A 23393-nucleotide genomic window follows, 5' to 3' on the forward strand; every position below is an offset into this window, starting at 1 on the left:
TGCTGCAGACTTTTAATTTTCGTTTTGGATTAGAGACCTGTAATTATACTTGTGTGTGTGTGTGTGTGTGTGTGTGTGTGTGTGTGTGTGTGTGTGTGTGCGCGTTTGGTGTAGTTCGGTGACAGGAGGAACAGGACTTCTGCTCAGTTGAGTACAAGGCTATAAATACAAAATCAAATAGAGGTAATGCAGGAAGAGATCTAATAATGAATTAGAAAATATGATTTCAGTTAAGCTACTATGAACAGCATAGAGGCTGCATTACTGTAGCCAAGGTAAATCTGAGGCCAACACCCAACTCAGTACTACAAGTTTATATGACAACTACATCTGCAGATGATGAAAAGAGGGAAAGATTGCATAATGAGGTAAAACAAATTGTTCAGATAACTGAGGAAGAAGAAAATTTAACTGCGACTGGGGGCTGGCACTTGATAGCAAAGAATGGAAGAGAAGGAAAAAATGGTTCAAATGGCTCTGAGCACTATGGGACTCAACTGCTGAGGTCATTAGTCCCCTAGGACTTAGAACTAGTTAAACCTAACTAACCTAAGGACATCACAAACATCCATGCCCGAGGCAGGATTCGAACCTGCGACCGTAGCGGTCTTGCGGTTCCAGATTGCAGCGCCTTTAACCGCACGGCCACTTCGGCCGGCGGAAGAGAAGGAAAAGTAGGAGGATATGGACTGGGGGAAAGACATGGAAGAGGAGGCCATCTAGTAGAATTTTGCACACAGAATAATTTAATCATCGCTAACACTTGATTTAAGAATCACGAAAGGAGGTTGTATATATGGAAAAGACCTGGAGACTTGGAAGGTTTCAAAGTGATTATCTAATGGTAGGACAGAGATTTTATAAGGAGATTTTAACCTGTAAAACATTTCCAGTGGTTGATGTGGACCCGAACCACAATTAATTAGTTATGAACTGTAGATTGAATCTGAAGAAACTGTAAAAAAGTAGGAAATCAAGGAGATTGGACCTGGATAAATTGAAAGGAGCAGAGGCTGTTGAAAGTTTCATAGAGAGCATTGGGCAGAGATCGCCTAAAACAAGGGAAAGGAGTACAGTAGAAGACGAATGGATAGCTTTCAGAAATGAAATAGTGAACACAGTTGAGTATCAAACAGCTAAAAAGAGAAGATACAGTAGAAGTCTTTCAAATAGGTAAAAAGAGAAGGTCTAGTAGAAAATTTGGGTATCACAGGAGATCTTGAATTTCACTGATGAAAGGAGAAAATAAAAAAGACAGCAAAAAAAATGGTTCAAATGGCTCTGAGCACTATGGGACTTAACATCTATGGTCATCAGTCCCCTAGAACTTAGAACTACTTAAACCTAACTAACCTAAGGACATCACACAACACCCAGCCATCACGAGGCAGAGAAAATCCCTGACCCCGCCGGGAATCGAACCCGGGAACCCGGGTGTGGGAAGCGAGAACGCTACCGCACGACCACGAGATGCGGGCAGACAGCAAATGAAGCAGCCAAATAGGAATATGGATGTCCAAAGAATGAGATTGACAGAAGGTGTAAAACAGCAAAGGAGGAATTTGTGGAGGACAAATGCAAGGCTATAGAAGCGTATATAACTAGGGAAAATATAGGTACCACTTATAAGAAAATTATAGAGGCGTTTGAAGATAAGAGGCAGCTCTGTGAAAATCAAGAGCTCAAATGGAAAAACAGTACTAAGCAAAGAAATGAAAACTCAATGTTGGGAGGAGTATACAGATGGGCTAGCCCGCCCTGTTAGCCGTGCGGTCTAACGCACGGCTTTCCGGATAGGGAAGGAGCGCCTGGTCCCCGGCACGAATCCGCCCGGCGGACTTGTGTGGATGGTTTTTAGGCCGTTTTCCATCTGCCTCGGCGAATGCGGGCTGGTTCCCCTTATCCCGCCTCAGCTATACTATGTCAGAGATTGTTGCGCAAACAAGTTCTCCACGTACGCGTACACCACCATTACTCTACCACGCAAACATGGGGTTATACTCGTCTGGTGTGAGACGTTCCCTGGGGGAGTGGATCCGCCGGGGGCCGAACCGCACAATAACCCTGAAAGAGTGGTCCGATCTGGGGCGGCGGAGGGGTGAAGTGGACTGCGGTATTCGTCATGCGGTTGTGGACCACTGCGGCTGCGGCGGGGACGGAGACTCTCCGTCGTTTCTAGGTCCCCGGTTAACATCCAATACAATACAGATGGGCTGCGCAAGAGAAATGAACCTGAAGGCAATATTATAGAAAGGGAAAAGGACGTACTGAAGAAATTTAGAATTTACATTAAGTTCTTAGTATCCTGTTTTACTAGCAGTAGTGTGTCAACTACGGATCTCTTACACAATTCTATTATCTTTAGGCAGGATTCTTGGCTGTTAAACAATTTTTGTTCCAAATGATTTATGTATATGTCAGCTGTAGTACCAGATATACATGATATCACAGCTAGACCATCTCTCTGCTTGTAAGTGTTACACTAAATGTGAGAACGTAAATGTAGGTGAAGGAGTTCCATGAATACAACAATGTCTATGTACGCAAGTTCCTTATGTTTCATAAGGTTATTTTGGATTACTGCACCAGTTTCTTGTGTAGGTATGTTTGAATAAAGGCTGGCAATGTCCAGAACATAGCAGAACAGGTTCAGGGAATTTTGTGGCATTTAGTTCATCAGGTATTTTATGGAATATGTTGTTTCGTATGTCCAATTTTGCATCAGTATTTTATTCCATTTCTGTGACAGTTTGTATGTTGGGCTATTTGCAGAGTTGACTGCTGGTCTTACTGGATTTTCATCTCTGTGTCCATTAAACTGTGCTTTTAAACATGGTACCTTTGGATCCATTCACGTAACATATTTATTTTTAGTTACGGTCAAGAGGAAATGTGTCTTCTTTAACTGCTCCTTAATTTTACTTTCATATTTTCTTTTGGGTCTTTTTTATGGATGAATATTAGTAATATCAAAGGATTAATGTGTTCTGTCTATATACTCACTTTCTTTCATTACAACTAGTGTATTGCGTCTACCTGCCTTTGTAACTATGGACTGATAGCTCTTCTGATCATAACGACGGTCAGTCAAAAGGAATGTCTTCCATTTTCTCTCCTTAGATAATGTTCGTTGGGTGAAAAATTTGAATTTGGTGCTATTCTGCAATGCTGCTTCTCCAATACACTGCAGCAGTAACTTTCTATGCCAAAAGATGTCAGTACTGCATTCGCTTGGAAAATGATTGACAGCGATGCTCATATTAGACAGCATAGTACTGCATTCGCTTGGAAAATGATTGACACCGCATTCTGTGATAGAATTTTTGAATGCAGAAGTTGAAATGCCCATTTACATTCATGAATGACTGAAAAATGTGTACAGTGTTACAACACTGGATATCAGCAATGTTAGACGATGGGTTTGTTGCTATAACGAAACTGAAGGGCAAAAATCGTTGCGTGAGGGAACACGGAGCAGCAGGCCTGTGACTGCAGTAACTCCGCACATCATTCAGCGAATCGATGACACCATTCGTGGTGACCGCCGGGTGACTGCAGAGTATTTGTGTCGCATAACCTTCCTCAGTTAAGGCATTTTGTATGACAGTGTGAAACCATACTCCAGTCTTCACACAACTGAAGAGAATATGAAAACTGGATAGGAAGTCTTGCTTCATCCCCCATATAGCCGTGACCTGATACCATCAGACTTCCATCTGTTCGGGCTGCTAAAAGGAGCTCATCGTGGGACTGACGCGGAAGAAGAGGAGGCTGTGAAAATGTCCATGAGTCAGTGGCTTCGGAAGCAGGACCCAAGTGAAATACAAAACTGTGAAGATGGACGGAGATTACATTGAAAAGTCATTAATTAATCGTCAATGCTAAGGTTTTCAACCAATGTAGTTGCATTTCAGATGATTGACAAATATAAAAAAGAGGGCATTACTTTCGACTGACACTGGTATTTACGGATTTTAAGGTTTTTGTATCATTTATTGTATATTCGGAGAAGTTTAGAGATAAATATAGAATAAATGAGCCAGAGGAAACGTTGTAACAGCATAAATGGAAATGTAAAGTATTGTTGACGGTTTGAATGTAAATCTGCTTATTTATTAAGTTGTCACAAAGAAAGGATCGGGATTTGAAACCAACAGGAAAATTCATACATGGAAGGACTCAACGCTGTCCAGTAAAACTATTAGATAATTAGTAACGAAGCGTGGCGGACACAAACAAAATCAGATATCATTATGAACAGCTACGCAAGATACATTAAATCAATCTTAAAACAAAACTGCTCTGCAGTTCCATTTCATTGCAAATACTGAAGATACTGCAATCTAGGCCGATATATTGTTTTTTGACTTGTGCAGCTCTTTCTATACATACCATACCATCACCTATTTAGTAAAATAGGTGTTTATGAAATACTCGAATAGGTACAGGTGCACTGAAGTACCTTTACCAGCTGCAAAACTGGAAAAACGTTGCAGACTGTCAAGGGCCAGGAAGTGCAAGAATCACGTGGCGTCCCGTAACAGGCACAGCTACATCTATAAGTATAATCTACGAATCACTAAAGTCGAGGGCAGGGTGCAATTTTTATTGGGTCATATATTAAGACTTCGCCCCATTCTAATCAAGGATGGAGTGTGGACTGCTTGTAAGTCGCTATGTGAGCTTTTGTTTGTCTAATTTTATGCACGTCATCTTTAAGGGATATATGTGTAAAGAGCTGAAGATATTCATGGTTGCTGCTTAGGAAAACCGGTCTTGCGGTTTAATAAGTAGACACTAGTGACATGCATGGTGTCAGACTATCCCAATTAAGATTTTTCCATATTTTTTTCATTGTGTCGCCAGTCAGACAACACTTTGACCATTCTGACTGTCGTTCACTGTATACGGTAGCTTTCTCAAGTTAATCTGATCTAATTTGGATCCCATAATCTTGAGTATGGGTCCTATATGTGCTTCACATGTAGTCTCTTTTACAGACAAATTGCAGTTTCCCCCTCTTTTACTAACCGAGCCTATGTGTTCGTTCTTTTGTGTCGCGTCCTGGTACAAATTAGGCAGATCACTGCCATCAAACGAGTAACATATGGATGCCAAGGCCGCTGCTAAATCGATGGCAGAAACTTTACCACTGCAATCAATGTGAGCTCTAGTCAGTATAGATGAAAAATTCAATCACGATTCCAAAATAAAATTGCAGATACAGGATATTCGGATATCAGCGTGAAAGAAGCTTCGATGACGAGGTACGAGCTGCCGATCAAGTCTTTTATTTTATTTATTTAAGAGTTATTTACTTTCGCATGTGAGAGGGGGGCTGATAGCCGCCATGTTGCCACTATTTAGCAAATGATTCGTAAAAACTGTTCCGATTAAAATATCGATGATGATGATGTTTATGAAAAGATGGTGGTGAAGTGATGTAAATATAAAATCATAGTGAGGATGATATGTTGTGGGCTACTAGAAACTGTGAGCGTGGATAGGAAAGAGCAAGGTATTGGGAAGGATTTTCGATGGAAAAGGGTGAGGGATGTGTTTGTGGGAAGGAAATTACGGTTGGATGACAGCTGGGTAAGAAATTGATGTGTCGGAGTCTTCGTTTGGGATGGGATGGGTAGGGTATATTATGGTTGGAAGGAAGGCTAGTTCACAGTCTGAGAGAGTAAGACGATTGAAAATGCGTTGGGAAAGGATGTGGAGGGCATAGAGATGAAGAGAACGTGGATCATGTTGAGAGAGGCGTCCGAGCAAGCCAGCATTCACATGGATGGGGGAGACTATAGGACATTCAGATTCAAGTTTACAGGGTATGTAGGAGACGCGTTGGCGTCCTAAGTGTTGAAGAAGATGTGGAAATTTTATTAACTGATGAAGGAGATGTGTGGGGAAAAAAACAAGGCGGAGTGTATGGCACTCTAGGATTTGGAGTGTGTGACAGAGTTTTAGAGGGGCAGAAGTCCGTGACACATTGAATTAGGTAAGGGTGGAAGGAATGAGTGTCCTGTATGTATGGAGAATAGTAGGAAGATTTAGTCTCCATGTTCGGCATGTGAGTGACTTCGGTAGTTAAAGTCCATTGAGGACTTTCTTCTGGATGATTAGTAATGGAAATACAAAGTTAGTTTCCGATTGAGAGTTGGTCTGAGATATTTCAGTTTTTTAATTTTGGAGACTGGATGGATGTGGGTTGTGAGGTAAAGGTATCGGGGATGGAAAGCTCAGGTGGTTTTTACTATGAGTATTACCTGGATTTTTGTGGAGTTGATGGAGAGGTACTACTGATTACACCAGGAGATGAAACTGTTAAAGCGAAGCTGAAGGGATCGTTGGGACGATGGATGCCGAGCAAGACGGTCCCATCAGCGTTCTGAAGCAGGTACACAGGAGAGGCTGGTTTTGGAACGTCGGCTGTGTATAGGAGACAAAGGAGCGGTGGTAGGATGGATCCTTGGGATGCTCATGCAGTTGAATGGGTAATACGAGTTGTTCTGTTGTTTGCTGTTACTTAAGATGGTCGGTTAGTGAGAAAGCAGGCAGTTATGAGGATCTAATTGATTGGGAGTGCATACCATTGGAGTCTGAAGAGGAGACCAAAGTGCTATAGTTGGTCGTATGTTTCTGCAGTGTCTAGGGATAAAGGAAGTATTGTTGTATCCCGGCGTCGGTTTGCACTTAAAAAGTTTCAGACGTGTCTCTGCAATACTAGATACAGGCATCTCACTCGATAGTGTTGCAGATGCGATCAATAGGATTTAGGGCATGTGACTTACAGACCGCAGAACCACTACCACGATCTAGATGGTTTGGATGGACGTAAGTTGATTTTGCTTATGTTGCCATGGAGGGGTTGGTTGTGTGGAGGAGTGAATAGTGTGGAGCAGAAGTGTGACCTGGTAGGATGTGCAAGGCTCTCGAATACTTACTGGAGTTTGTTGATAGCGCTGTATTGAGTTTTGTGGATATTTGTCACCAGTCCCGGCGTCCCTTTGCATTTAACAACTTTTGGACACGTCGCTGTAATATTAGATCTAGGGATATCGCTCCATAGTGTCACAAATGTCATCTCTTATAATTACCAGTGTCGTATTAGTGTGTCCCAGTCGTGGGTGTAGAGGAAAGAACAATAGGGTCATCGGGATTTACTCTGTAGTTCTAGAGCTTGTGAGGAAGGGGCGTTCCATTTCGATAGATAGGACAAGTGATTACGTATGTAGTGGTGTCTTCAGACAAGGTTTGCTATAGGAAGGAAGCAATGGTCGGTGTTATCCTCTGAGCTCTGAAGTATAACAGGTGACTTCCGATTCGAGTGTAGATATTCCAGTTGAATGCCGGTAGGCATTCCAGTTGACATGATTGTAATCTTAGATAATTTTGAGTGGGATGTGGTGGGGTACTGATCCAGTCGCCGGGACGTATATTTATTTCCTGTAGCCGAACAACAGCAATACCCATGCGGCGTATTTTTCGCCGCAACAAGTGGAACTGTCTGTTACACAGATTCTACGGCTGACACTCTCTGATTCGGTTCCCATTTCTCTTGACTGAGAGATGTAAGACGATCCACTTCTTATCCCTACACGGAATTATTCCTAAATATTTACATGACATTACTAACTCTAATTGTGACTCATTAATTCTGTAGTCAAAGTTTCGTGAACAATTTTGCATTTCTAACATGACGAGATAGTTGACAATCTTTGGACCAGGTTAATACTTTGTCGAGATCTGACAGGATATTACCAGAGTTTTTACTGGATGAAATTTCCTCATCGCTAACGGTATTGTCTACGAAATACGTGAGGCAGTAACTATAACTATCTGCTAAGTGATGAATGTTTAGCACGAACACAAACGATAATGTCATACGCCACTTAATAAACCCATACACTTCTCCACTATTTATAGATGATTCTCCACTTAGGATCACGTGCTGTGTCCTGACTGTTTCGATCCAATGTCAAATCTTGTTAGCTGCGCGGTGTGGCCGCGTGGTTGGAGGCGCCATGTCACTAATCGTGCGGCCCCTCCCGCCGGAGGTTCGAGTCCTCCCTCGGACATGGGTGTGAGTGTTGTCCTTAGCGTGAAGTTAGTTTAAGTAGTGTGTAAGTCTAGCGGATTTCTTTCAGTAGTCATGTGGATGACTTCAGTTTTTATTATTTAGAGTCAATTGCCACTTTTCGCATCATACATATATGTTGTATAAATCGCTTTTCAATTGCTTTTGATTACCGGATGACTTTGCAAGACGGTAAATGACAGCATCATGTAGATCGGGAGCAGCCAGATACTACTTCTGTTTTACTCGATGACTTTCCGTCAGTTACTATACACTGTGACCTTTCTGACAGGAAATCACGAATCCAGTCGCTTATGATGAACAGTGTTAAAAGCATACAGGAAGTCTAAAAGTACCAGATCAATTTGATGTCTCCTGCCGATATCATTCACTTGTGTCTCACAAGAACGATATTTTCTGAATCCGTGCTGACTATTTGTCAATAAATCGTTTCCTTCGAGGTAATTCATGATGTACGAACACATTATATATTCCAAAATCATACTGAAAACCGACGTTAGTGGTATTGGTCTGCAATTAGACTGATCATTCCTATTTATTTTCTTATTTATTGATATGACTTGCGCAACTTTTCTGTCTTTAGGTACGGAATTTTCGATGAGCGACCGGTTTATATAATTGCCAAGTATGGAGCTATTGTATCAGCATACTCTGAAAGGAACCTTCTTGTAGACAGGTGTGACGTGTGCATTCTTCCAATCACTGGCCACAGTTTTTGTTCGAGAGACTGTCAGTGTGTGATGGCGGGCAGAGGGTATAATTCAGCTACAAATTCTATATAGGAATTTACAAGGATTTCATCGTATCCTGGAACACTGTCCAATTTTCGTTCGTTCGTTAAATAAGCATACCAAAATGATGTTTTCTGCTGTAAATAATATCTACAAAGACTACTGCTTATATGGTAGAGAAGGTGGACCTCAATCATGGACAGGTGGCAAACCACGAAAAATATATTAAATTTAAAATTAAGAAAATAGGTGAAATTTGTTCACATGTACATAATTTAGACGTAGAAATTGAGTATTATTCATTAATTAATGAAATTATAAGTCATGTGCAACCTAAGAAGCACGTGGGCAAGAAATAGCCCTATGTATAACCACAAAGGAAAACTTTAATTTGGAAATCCGCAGACATACTGAACAGGTGCTAAGTGCGTAAACATTCACTGCAGATCTAAAAGCACAAGGCTTAATTCTTCCTACTGGCCCATGTGGCTGAACACAGGCACCAACTTTCAAGTTCCCACAAATCGCTAGAAACAACAAGTTTAATACCGTATTAAGCTCCAACATTTCCTTCGAATTTATCTGATACATAGTCGGTGAATTTACTCTTTGTACTACCACCGTATGTGGTGGCAATTTATTCTGCTTACAGTGTGCTATACACAGATAAAAAATTTTCAAATGTGTGTGAAGTCCTAAGGGACCAAACTGCTGAGGTCATCTATCCCTAGACTTACACACTACTTAAACTAACCTAGTCTAACTTATGCTAAGAATAACACACACATCCTTGCCCGGGGGAGGACTCGAACCTCCGGCGGGAGGGGCCGTGCAGTCCGTGGCATCGTGTCTCGAACCGCGCGGCCACTCCGCGCGGCCTATCCACAAAAATCGCAAGTATTCGTGCATACGTAAAATTAGTCCCGAAAGTTTATATGGGTGCAGAGCAAACACAGGCAGATAGAGCTAGCAACAATCGGTATTGTATTTGTAAATTGTCGTACCTGCGTTGGGAAAGAACCAGAGCTCCAAGCACTAATAGATGGCACTGAAGCTCAAATAGTTATAGGTACCGAATGCTGGCTAAAGCGGAAACAAGTTGAGCCGAAATTTTACATGAGACCAAACAGTGTTCAGAAAGAAGAGATTAAACATAGTTAGTGGTGAAGTGTTTATTGCTATCAGAAGTAGTTTGCCTTCAAGTGAAATTGAAGTATATCGTTTCTGCGGGTTAGTATGGGTGAAGGCTATACTTGACAACCAGAATAAATTTGTGATTGGTTCGTTTTACCCACCCCCTGGCTCAGGTGATATAATTACTGAACAGTTCAAAGAAAACTTAAGTCTCACTTCAAATAGATATCCCACTCATACAATTAGAGTTGGTGGTGACTTCAATCTACTCTCGATAAGTTGGCAAAAATACATGTTGAAAGCCGATGGTAGGTATAAAACGTCGTCCGAAAATGTACTGAATGCTTTCTCAGAAAATTATTTCGAACCATTAGTTCAGAGCCCACTCAAAGTGTTAATGGTTACGATAACATACTTGAACTTTTAGAAACAAATAATCGTGAGCAAATAGGGAGCATTATGACGGATTCAGGGATTAGTGACCACGAGACCGTTAAAGCGAGACTGAACGCCGTAACATTCAAACCCACCAAAAATATATGCAAAGTAGACGTTGAAAAAGTGTGAGGAACCCTTGATGCTGATGCCATACATTAATTACTTGGCAGACAATATTAATAGGAATCTCAGACATTTTGCAGATGACGCAGTTGTGTATAATGAAGTACTGCCTGTAAGATGTTGTATGTATACACAATACCTCATATATTGTATGGGATGAGTCAGGAGGAAAGGTACATACTTTGAGGAGTGACAGTGATTCTGAACAAAATATTTCATATGGACGTATGCCCTGTTCCGAATGTTTTGCGAGATAAAATACATTTAATACCACTTTTGTACGTTTTTCTTGAATAACTCGAAAATCGTATCCTCCAGCGAAAAAGTCGCAGTACAAAATTAAACTATATTAAATTTCCTACAAAAGAGGTCTTATTCATTTTTTGCTCTAGAACTAGTGGCTTGTGCGAAAAGAGCGAGATAATGTTGAAAAACTCGCTCGATGCGCATGCTTACGTAGTTTTTGTAGGCCAATTTGAGGTAGTTTCACGACTTGATAGACCACAAGTGTCTCGTATGAAACTCTTCGTCTCAACTTGCTACCTGAATATGCTACCTCAAATTGGACTACAAAAACTACGTAAGCTACAGCGCATGCTCGTTGAGCGAGTTTTTCAACATTCTTGCGCTCTCTTCGCACAAACCATTAGCTCTAGAGAAAGAAATGAATAGGACCTATTTTGTAGGAAATTTAATATAGTTTAATTTTGTACTGCGACACGTTTTCGCTGGAGGGTGAGGTTTTCGAGTTGTTCTAGAAAAACGTACAAAAGTGATATTAAATGTATTCTATCTCGGAAACCATTCGGACTCTTGAAACAAACACTAAAGAAAATTGCAATATTCTTAAAAGTTGCTTTGATTAACTCCTCAACTCTGAGAAGCCCAAATAAAAACTACACTTCACGAAAACACTACCAAACCGAGACTCGAAGCCACCTACAATCACAGAGGTAGAGGAGGTAATAAAACAACTAAAGAACAACAGAGCCCCAGGGGAAGATGGCATTATCGCCGAGATCTGGAAACTCACAGACCAAAATATTACAAAGAAAATTCATAAGAATCTCTTGGAAATATGGAGTACAGAGAAAATTCTACGGGAATGGAAATGCTGACTGATTCACGCACTCCACAAAAAGGGAGACAGGGCAAACCCTAATAATTACAGAGGGATCTCATTATTACCGGTCACATGCAGAATTCTGTCCAAGTTGTTACTAAACAGATTGGTACCACAAGTGGATAAAGGATAGACGAACACCAGGCAGAGTTCAGAAAGGGAAGATCCTGTATTGAACGAATTTAGAACCTACAAACACTTTTGTAGTTCAGACAGGCGAACAACACTGTAGTTACATTTGTGGAATTTAAGAGGGCCTGTGACTCCATTGACAGGCACACGCCCTTTGACACACTAGGAGAATATGAAATAGACAGAAATACTAGGGCACTGATAGAACAGACGTTCAAAGACACTACATCCAAAATAAAATTCATGGGAGAAATCTCAGAGCTATTTGAGATACATACAGAGGTCAGGCAAGGAGATGGTCTCTCACCACTTCTATTCAACATAACCCTGGACAAAATTATCAAGCATTGGGAAGAAAAAGTAAAAGGAATTCAGTTAGGAAGAACACGTGCAAACAAGACAATCATAAAATGCCTTGCATTTGCAGATGACTTGGCAATACTCAGCAACAACACAGAAGAAGCGCAAGAAGCCCTGGAATATCTACACAAAGTCTCTGCTAAAATGGGGTTACAGATAACATACGAGAAATTACAATACATGGAAAGAAAGAACAACAATACACATGTCATGCAGAGAAAATACGGATTGGTTAACAGAGTGGAAAAATTCAAGTATATTGGAGGATAAATACAAATAGGAGCATCAGGTAGGCACTACAATACAGTTGTACTACCAGAAGCCCTCTATGCATCAGAAACGACCATAATCGCGGCATCAGGCATTAAGAGACGGAAATGATACAACGTAAAATCCTTCGAAAAATTTTTGGAGCAGTACACAGAGATGCTATACGGATGAAGAGGCCAACCAAAGAACTATATAAACATACATGCAGACTCACAGACATAATCAAAAAACTTCGATTAACATTCTTTGGTCACATACACATACGCCAGACTTACAAAGAGGATTTTTGATGCAGTCAACAGCTCAATCAAAAAAACCAACTGATTTCATGAAATAGAAGAAGACCTAGAACAAGCAAGAATCAATAAAGAAGTGATAGGTGAAAGAGACCAATGCAGAAACAAAATTACGATCACGAAGTCTGAAGTAAAAGAAAGGAAGAGACCAGGGAAAATATGGACGGAATAAAGGAAACACGAACACAATCAAATAATGAAGAGGTTTGGGAAGAGAAAAAGAAGAAGAAAACATGAAAGAAGGGGAATATTTAATAATCATGTAACATTCAAGTTCAATCACTGTCTTAAGGGCAAAAATGTATAATAATAATAATAATAATAATAATATATATACCCTAAGACAGGATCGACCACGGCGTGCCGATGCACCGTCAGTACGAAGTGCGGGCCGCGAAGGGTCGAGGCTCGGCCTGTCTCGGCTTTGCTCGGTAATACAGTGCATCATTTAGTATTGCGGTGCAGCATTTTTCAGTCGGCATTAACATTCTTCATTTCGGCAGAATAATGGTCTCAACTATGTTTACCCATCGATATTTGTTCGTGGTATAAAGGAAGTTCAGAGGTCTAGTTGCTGCCTGTACAAAAAGAGGCACTCTAGTGATCTATAATCTATAATCGCAAGCCTTTAATGCTGGATGGTAATGACAAAAGAGAAGTCTGAGAATTTTCAACATCTATTATGCAGTCGCATAAACGGTGGGTACCATAAACGACGTTAAAACACCATGCAGAAAGAATTTAAAGATTTAGTAGAGAACAAAAGAGCAAAATATTACATCGGTCGACAGACGGGATTCTTTGTTCTGCACATCAAGAAGGACGTCGTGCTAAATTTGCAGGCGTGGAACAAGCGATGAAATAGAAAATTTTCTGAAGCTGTACGCATTATTCCAGTATCAGCTGCAACAGTTTTCTATGGAACTGAAAGAAGAGTATGGAGACTTTATATACTATTGCGAAGTACGTTGATAAGTCAACGGGCATGCTTGGAATGACCCCTCGATTTAAAAACAGCTGATGTTGAATTTATGAAAGAAAAAGGAAATCAGTGACGAAAATTAGAACATCCAATATGAAATACAACCTCGCATTTTGTGGACTTGACTGTACACGGCCACAGCGAGACACTGCAAGGTGAGAAACGACTCATTTAAAAAAAAAATCACATTGCAGAATGGGCAAATTCTGACAAAAGCACTGGCCATTTCCCTAAGATCACCGTCGTCAAAGAAAACGCGAGTTCTGAAGAATTCCGTGCGACCTTGTAAGAATTAAAAGAATATTTTTCCAAACATTCTGAGGACATTATCCATTTCACATCTGTTTTCCAACTGTTTTCGAGACAGTTTGCTGCTTCAGTTGAAGTCGCCCCTGTGCATGTGCAGATGGAACGGATTGATGTGGAATTTAATTCCCATTTAAAAGAACAATCCTTTTACATTGAAACTGTCCAACATATGTACGTTGTTTTCCTTGCGAAGAGTTTCCATGTCTGCGGAATGAGATCGCGAATGTTGCTAAATATTTCGATTAACATATGTATGTCAAAGGTTTTTTTTTCAATTATGAAACTAAATAACTTACAATTAAGCGACAGAACGAGTGCGAAAATGTATGAAATTTTCTGTGTCCTTCCGTATACCGAGAGTCTGTACCAGATAAAAATTATATTGTGTGTTCAGAGCACCAAATACTGAAAATTTGTTTTGTTTGAGATCTATGTCGTTACGAAATATGAGATATAAGGCCAAGTCATATACAAATCGACTGCATTGCCATTTAAATGCAGCGGATTTGCAATTTCTCCCCCTCCCCCTTCCCCTCCTCACACCCAACAAATGTTCAAATGTGTGTGAATTCCTAAGGGACCAAACTGCTGAGGTCATCGGTCCCTAGACTTACACACGACTTAAACTAACTTCAACTAACTTATGCTAAGAGTAGTACTCGAAACTCCGTCGGGAGGGGCTACGCAGTCCGTGACATGGCGCCTCAAACCGCGCGGCCACACGTCGAGGCCTTCGCACTCAAGACAGTGTGGCGTGGTAGGGGGACAAGTGTGCAACCGTGTGAGAGAGCCTTTTATCCAGAGCCCAGCTCACGTGCCGAGTTCTTGGCCGTCCCTGTTCTAAGACAAATTATTAAGCTTTCAAAGTCATGCAAAGTTTGGTAATTCGCTTTAACTTCTCAGAACTGTAAAATTTTGCATCTCACAAAACGAGAAACTGTAATAGCCTAAGAATAAAATATTAGTGATTCACCGTTAGAATTAGTCAGAGCCGTAATTTGTGGGGATATAAAATGGAATGGAATGACCACATATGCTCAGTGATTGGTAAGGTGAGTGGTAGATTTCAGTTTATTGCAATGTAGTGAGTCTACTAAAGAGATTTCTTACAAAACATTCGTGTGACCTATCCTAGAATATTGCTGAAGTGTATGAGACTAATGATAGATATTAGAAACAAGGGCTACTGAACGTATACAAATAACGGCAGAGCGAATAATAACAGGTTTGTTTGACTCATGGGATTGTGTCACACTTTTTTCTTGAACTTGAATATACTTGTAGATAGATCTCAAATTTTGTCAATCCAACTTTGTTAGCTGGACTGTCATGGCGAAATCTCAATCCGTCTACCATTATTTGAGGCATACTAAACTGACATATTTGTATTGTACATGCAAAACATGTTCTAAGTTCCTACATAAAACAATTATCCGCACATAACATATAAAGTTTTGAATAGTTAATTTCGTGATTTTTCCAGGATTTATGGAAAACAGTGTACAATTTGATGAATGCATAAAACATGGACTGCTGAAGCAGACATAACGTGCTGCAACCTCTGATAATAGCACATCATGATGTATGGAGATTAGTTCTGGTTCAGCATTACCGATTATTCATCAAACACAGTACGGGTTTATACGTCACAGAAAATACTAATACGGGCAATGGAAGGGTACAGGTGTGTCGGAATTCACTTGAGACCACAGATTCCTCTTTTCAGCGGGATACAGTTCAAGACAGTAGTGGTAGCATCCTCAAGTGTGAAATAATTACATGGGATGAAATTAGGCGAACGACAGCGCATGTAGCTAGCAAATCATATTGATTTTTCGTTCGTGTTTATGCTTTTGGACGTATAAAAACATACTTCTAGTTTATCGTAATTCCGGAGCAAACCATCGACATTTGCGTTCTTTTGAAAATTGTATTTGAGGAAAGCTCCAATCCCATTTTCATTGGATGGCTCAGCACTGGAACATACAAGAATAATGGGACAGCTAAATGCTCAAATACTGACGGCGGTACTATCGCGTACACGAGATATAAAAGAGCAGAAGGGCAGTGCATTGGTGGAGATGTCATTTTTACTCAAGTGATTCATATGAAAAGGTGTCCGACGTGATTGTGGCCTCACGACGAGAAGTGACAGACCTTGAATGCGGAATAGTAATTGGAGTTAGACGCATGGGACACTTCATTTCGGAAACCGTTAGGAAATTCAGTATTTTGAGGCTAGCAGTGTCAAGAGTGTGCCGATAATATAAAATTTTGGGTATTACCTCTCACTATGGACAACGCAGTGGTCGACGGCTTTCAGTTAACGACCGAGAGCAGCCGCATTTGCGTAAAGTTGTCAGTGCTAACAGCCAAGCAATAGCGCGTAAAATAATCGCAGAAGTCAATTCGGGACGTTCGACGAACGTATTATTTAGGACAGTGCGGCGAAATTTGGTGTTAATGGTCTATGACAGCAGACGACCTACGAAAGTGCCTTTGCTAACAGGACGACATCGCCTCCAGCGCCTCTCCTGGGCTCGTAACCATATCGGGTAGACCCCAGACGACTGAAAAACCGTGGCCTGGTCAGATGAGTCCTGATTTCAGTTGGTAAGAGCTGACGGTAGAGTTTGAGTGTGGTGCAGACCCGCGAAGCCAAGGACCCAAGGTGTCAGAAAGGGACTGTGCAAACTGGTGGTACTCCATAATGGTGTGGGGCCGTGTTTACAAGGGATGTACTGGATCCTCTGGTCCGACAGAACCGATCATTGACCGAAAATCTTTATGTTCAGTTACTTGGAGACCATTTTCAGCCATTCATGGACTTCATGTTCGGAAACTACGATGGAATTTTTATGGATGACAATACTCCGTGTCACCCGACCACTATTGTTCGCGATTTGTTTGAAGAACGTTATAGACAATTCAATGGAATGATTTGACCAACCAGATAGCCCGATACGAATCCCATCGAATATTTATGGAACATAATCGAGAGGCCAGTTCGTGCACAAATTCCTGCATCGTCAAAACTTTCGCAGCCGGCTGGAGTGGCCGAGCGGTTCTAGGCGCTACAGCCTGGAGCTGCGCGACCGCTACGGTCACAGGTTCGAATGCTGCCTCGTGTATGGATGTGTGTGATGTCCTTAGGTTAGTTAGGTTTAAGTAGCTCTAAGTTCTAGGGGACTGATGACCTCAGAAGTTAAGTCCCATAGTGCTCAGAGCCATTTGAACCATTTGCCAAAACTTTCGCAATTATGGCTTGTTGAGTCCATGCCACGTCGAGTTTCTGCACTACTCTTGGCAAAAGGCTGTGTATAGTACCTATTTCAGCTCTTCCGAATCACTTCACATTTATTGTTCACGTGTTCGTGCCTTGATACCTTCGTTTCTTAGTTTCGCTTTCGATGATACAGTCAATACCACTTAAAGGTGAACAAAAACATATGCAAACGAGGAGACTTATTACTAAAATCGGTATTAAGGTACCGCTGAATTTTTTTCATATATGCAAGCATTCATTTATTCGTAAGAGATCACCAAAATATCAACACTGTCTAAAGCCAAAAGGTTTTCTGTCAGGAGAGACATACTTCTCTTGTAAATAGCTTGGCCTCTGTGTTTGTAATCAGCTCTCTCAAGTAGTATTCAATATTTTTGCTGCGTTATGAGAACAGAAATAATCGATTGCGTAGCCTTACCCTCTGCGCGTCGATCACGACACAGCCGACCCTCTGGGGCGTGCACTCGGTTCCGTTGGCGCACTTCTTGTTGACGACAACACTCTCTCCATGTGAATCCATTACGTGAAGTGTGTGGCAGAATTCGTCCCCTGGAACACAGATTTAGGCCATGCAGCAGTTCACATCTACGGACTGACGAAAACACATGATGTTATATACTTCAATCTTGAACGGTTTGTAATGAAGGCTATATGCAAATGATGTGCCGCATGTCACGTAAACATTAACATGGCATTGACAGAAAATCTGGGTTCCCACATAGCTTGAATCATGGGATCCTGTGAAATTGCACATCAGCGTGCTATGAGAGGAGTGAGTTGGCGCAGTGGTGCTGGACCGAATCAAAAGAGAGTACGAGACCACCTAATGTTTATAGATCTGTGCAGAGATTGTGCCAACGGAAATCCCAGTTCCCAACAGTCATTCAGCCAGACTATGGCCGAGGGTGGAAAAATAGTGTATGTTCCAGTAATATAATGTAATGAAAAAAAAAACCGACGCCCACGCAGGAAAATGGGATGGAAATCGGTAGGTGTGAGGTACATGTACAGATAAACAAATGATCATAATTTCAGAAAAATTGGACGGTTTATTCAAGTGAATGAGATTCACAAATTGAGCAAGTCAATAACAAATTTCAGGCTGCACAAAATTTCTTGACCAGTAGGATAGTGCCCCTATGAATTTCTCGCCATTTATACCTCACACAGTTGCTCATGGGAAGAAGAGGAGGAGGGTGGGAGTGGGAGGGATGAGAGGGGGAGGGGTGTTCTTGATTGGGAGATCTGGCAACAAGACAGACTACACCAGTACACAGTCAGTTTCACTACTATGAGATAGTTTTATAGACCATCTGTTACAGGAGTGTTACTTAATGAAATGTTCGTAGGAAACTTCCCTGATTGTGATATTACAGGAGAAGATTTAAATTTGACAGCTATAGTCACGATACTGAAACTGGTACCAGAAATAGGGATACATGTGAGAATTTTGTGAATGTTTTCCGCTGAAAAATGCTTCGAGATGTTAGGGAATTGACTCGTAAGCGCAACTTTTAGATCTTCCAATAACTGATAGACCCGAAGTTCTCGAATCAGTTAACATAGTGAAGAGGAAATGTTATCATAAAGCTGTTATTCCATCAATTGCTGCACTTGATACGCGGATTGTTAGCAAATGCATAAAAATAAGTTTTCTTAACAAGAGTGACGCAAAAAAAAAACGTAGACTATATGAGTGGTCACCATCAATGTTCAGCTCTGGGAATTAATGTTTAGCGCAAAAATGGATAAAATTCAAACGCGTTGTTCAATACGCTTTACGCTACTATGTGCCGAGGAACGTGACTAGGAATGGGAAATACTGACGGTGATTCAATAACCATGGTAGAAAGCAAACAGAGCTTCAGCAGAGATTTAAGCCTTGGTTATTAGCAAAAGCTAAACGAAGTAGAAATGACCATAAGGACAGCATATCGAGAACCGATCAATGAATTCAAAAGTAAACTTTTCTTAACCGACCTGACCAAACCTCTCAAGAGTTTTTGGTTGTAAGTAAACTCAGTAAACGAATCGAAATCATCTATTAGGTCGCTTAGTGACCACTGAGACAAGTGATTATGTTTTAAAAAATCAAGTGAAATCGTTTAGGAGTGGAAAGGCATGGAGACCTGGTGAGATACTGATAAGAAATCCCAGAAATTATGTGAAATAATTTGCTCTTTTTGTAGCAGCACTTTATCGTAGGGCGCTGAAGCAACGAAGAGTACCAAGCGAATAGAAAAAATGCACAAGTAATTCTCGCATTGTGTTGTGGAATTTTGGATAATGTTTTATGGTAAAATATTATGATCCTTTTGTAGAACGAATAACTCCATTATAAAAAACAACTTTTAATTTAGCTCGCTATGTTCGTCTATTAAATCTAGAGATGTTCGAGGAACTCCTATGGCAGACGCTACAAGAAAGGCGCTGTGCGTCACTGAAAGATTTACTGATAAAATTCCGAGACTGTTATTTCCGAGAAAAGTAGGGCAACATATTAATTACTAACACACACGTCTGGCGGAATCACTATGAGGAGAAAAGTAGAGAAATCAGCGTTCACATGACCGCTTCCCATTCACCATTCGCAAATGGAACAGGAAGGTGGGAAATGATAGTGTACCAGATACACCATCCGGAGTATAGATGTAGATATTCATACATATAATAAAATGGATGAATGCATATACAGGATATTACAAAAATGTGCTGCACAAATTTCAGAACACATTCCTCATATGTAGATGAAGAAACTACGTTAGGTAAACATGGGTGTGGAACCGCTTTGTTTCCATGTTACAACTCATTTTCTCCAACTCATTAATCATGGAAAACACACACGAACAGAACGCACTAGCATACCATATGCAACTCTTTCTCACAGGAGATGTTCAATACGCAGTCCATGGGCAATGACACATGCATAAACTCCCCATCATAGTGAATCTCGAATGGCTAATATATCCAGGGAGTATTGCGTGTGATTTCGCAGCCTTCCATAATACGAGCATGGGGACTCTGAACATCTTGTACTGGGGTTCCGTACACAAGAACTTTTAAATGTACCCACGAATAAAATTCCAGTTATTTAGGTGCGAGGAGCGCGGAGGCCAGGCAATCGGTCCATCTCTATCTATCCTTCTGTCACCGTATCTGTTATTTAGAAGCCAACGAACATTAACACTAAAATGAGGAGGGATTCCATCGTGCATGAAATATGTGTTTTGTCGCACAGCTAAAGGTATATCTACTAACAGGTCAGGTGGTACATTCTCTACAAAATTAATTTGTCCATTGAGCCTGGGTGGAAGAAAGTGAAGCCCTAGCAGTCACCAACAATTCCGGCCCAACCATAGAAAGAAAATACTTGTTTATGACTTGCTTCAGCAATTGCGTGAGGAGTGATCTCGCCCACATACGCCGATTGTGAAAATTTACAATCTGATCTCGTTGAGCAATGAGTTGTAACATGGAAACAATGCGTTTCCAGACCCATGTTCATATAACATACAACTTTGCTTCCGCCGTTTTTTCCCCAACATTTGAGGTTTTAATGAAACAAATTGGTTACACATGTATCATTCAAAATATTTTCCATCGCTGGCCACTACTTTCTCCCATCTTTCGGGCAGTGTACGAATCGCGTGTCGAAATCATTATTCATCTTTTGAAGCGATCCACGAATCTATCCAATTTGTGACTTCTTCATGAGTTCGAAAGTGTTGGTCAGCCAGGCCATGCGCCATTGATCTAAACAGATGATAGTCAGAGGGAGCAATGTCTGGAGATACGACGGGTGGGGTAGGACTTCCCATTTTAACGTTTCCAAGTACGTTTTGATCTCTTTTGCAACGTGGGGTCGACCGTTGTCGTGCTGCAAAATCATTTTATCGTGCCTCTTGCTGTATTGCGGCAGTTTATCTTTTAATGCTCTACTCAAACGCATTAATTGCGTGGTTGTTACACTTGGTTTTAACTACTCATAGTACACGACGCCGAGCTGGCCCCACCAAATGTAGAGCATGATCTTGGAGCCGTGAATATTCGGTTTGGCCGTCGACGTGGAAGCATGGTCGGGGTATTCCCATAATTTTTTGCGTTTAGGGTTATCGTAATGAACCCATTTTTCGTGCCTGGTCACAATGCGGTGCATAAATCCCTTCTGTTTTTGCCTCTGAAGCAACTGTTCACAAACACACAAACTCCGTTCAACGTCTCTTGGTTTCAGTTCACACGGGACCCAAGTTCCTTCTTTCTGAATCATGCCCATAGCCTTGAGAAGTTTTAAAAAGGCTTGCTGTGTCACTCCCACTAATCGTGCCAATTCTTCTTGAGTTTGACGCAAGTCTTCACTCAGCAATGTCTTCAATTCTGCATCTTCGAAAACATTCTCTCTTCCACCACTATGCCGGTCCACGACGATAAAATCACCGTTCTTGAAGTTTTGAAACCACACACGACACGTTCTTTCACTAATAGCGTCCTTACCATGCGTACTTGAGAGCATTCGATGAGACTCAGCCGCTGTTTTCTTCATATTGAAGCAAAACAGTAACACCTCCGGCAAATAACGAGAATTAGGCTCGCAAACTGACATTTTCAATCAAGTACAACTTTATGGTGCTGACACCAATCGACTAATGTTTGAATGAGGTTATGTTGACCGAACTCCAAGCTAACTGCCTGACGTCTGCAATCTGTTTCTTTCGACTGCTATTTACTGTTGTCGCCACCTATCGGCAAACGGCGGAAGCAAAGCTGTACACCATTTAATTTCGTGTCTACGTATGAGGAATGTGTCCTGCAATTTGTGCCGTACGTTTTTGTTACACCCTGTACGTATGTACGTGTGTTCCACATCGCCCCCTAAACCATTGAGCCGATGTCAACCAAACTTGGTGCGCATGTCACTTACTGGCTGTAAGGAATTGTTGTGGGAGTAAGAACCGTCTACCTATAAAAGAGGTGAGGGTGGCGATGAAAAAGCAACGTAGGATTCTCAGCCACATATGCAGCAGCTCACTGAAACAGGCCTTTTTTCAGATACACTGAAATATGCTATTGTTAAACTGTTGTATAAGAAAGGGGATAGGTCTGATGTCAACAACCACCTCCCAATCTCACTTCTGACAGCTTTATCGAAAATTCTTGAAAAAGTAGTGTATTCAAGAATAGAGTCACATTGTAACGTTGTTGCTTTAATTTGGTATGAAAGCGGTGCTGATAGACAATAAAAGCGGGTTAAAAGCTGTGAGCTGTCTGGGGAAGTTAACCTTGCATTACTGAGCAACTGTTTCACCAGGTATCCAGTCTAGCTCACCAAATTCCCAACCAGACTAACATTAATTATAAACTTTTAATGCCCGCATCTCGTGGTCGTGCGGTAGCGTTCTCGCTTCCCGCGACCGGTTTCCCGGGTTCGATTCCCGGCGGGGTCAGGGATTTTCTCTGCCTCGTGATGGCTGGGAGTTGTGTGCTGTCCTTAGGTTAGTTAGGTTTACGTAGTTCTAAGTTCTAGGGGACTGATGACCATAGATGTTAAGTCCCATAGTGCTCAGAGCCATTTGAACCAATCTTTTAATAGTCATACGACAACCGGTGATATGTATATAAAAAAGAGAACTTAAATAAAAAGAAATAAATCAGTTTATATTTGAAAATTTATTTTAACACTGATCATTGAAATTTCAGCATATTAAACTCGATTCATAACTAAGCTGGTGCCTTATTTAGGATTGTGAAAATGTGAGATTGTAATCTTACGGAACACATCAAATATGGAGCCAAGATTGGGAGACTGCATTAAACACTGAATTCAAGAGGAAATTAACCACAACCAACCGATTCAATTTTCACGCAAAGAAGTTACGTCCGTAGCGCAATCCCGGCCGTCATGTAATTACCACACAAAAACATGATTCAAATGGCTCTGAGCACTATGGGACTTAACATCTGTGGTCATCAGTCCCCTAGAACTTAGAACTACTTAAACCTAACTAACCTAAGGACATCACACACATCCATGCCCGAGGCAGGATTCGAACCTGCGACCGTAGCAGTCGCGCGGTTCCGGACTGAGCGCCTAGAACCAATTACCACACACTG

At 41.2% G+C, this 23393-nt stretch overlaps 1 protein-coding gene across 1 annotated transcript in view; it reads right to left on the reverse strand.

Moving 5' to 3' along the window:
* The window catches only part of LOC124556253 (ly6/PLAUR domain-containing protein 6B-like), a 376979-nt gene that overhangs the window by 17550 nt on the left and 336036 nt on the right, over positions 1–23393 (reverse strand). Inside the window, exon 4 of the mRNA XM_047130240.1 lies at positions 17704–17834. Within this exon, the coding sequence (XP_046986196.1) occupies positions 17704–17834 (131 nt within the window). The remainder of the gene's footprint in view (positions 1–17703; positions 17835–23393) is intronic.

This window comes from Schistocerca americana, chromosome X (genome assembly GCF_021461395.2).
Source record: "Schistocerca americana isolate TAMUIC-IGC-003095 chromosome X, iqSchAmer2.1, whole genome shotgun sequence".
Lineage (NCBI taxonomy): Eukaryota > Metazoa > Arthropoda > Insecta > Orthoptera > Acrididae > Schistocerca > Schistocerca americana.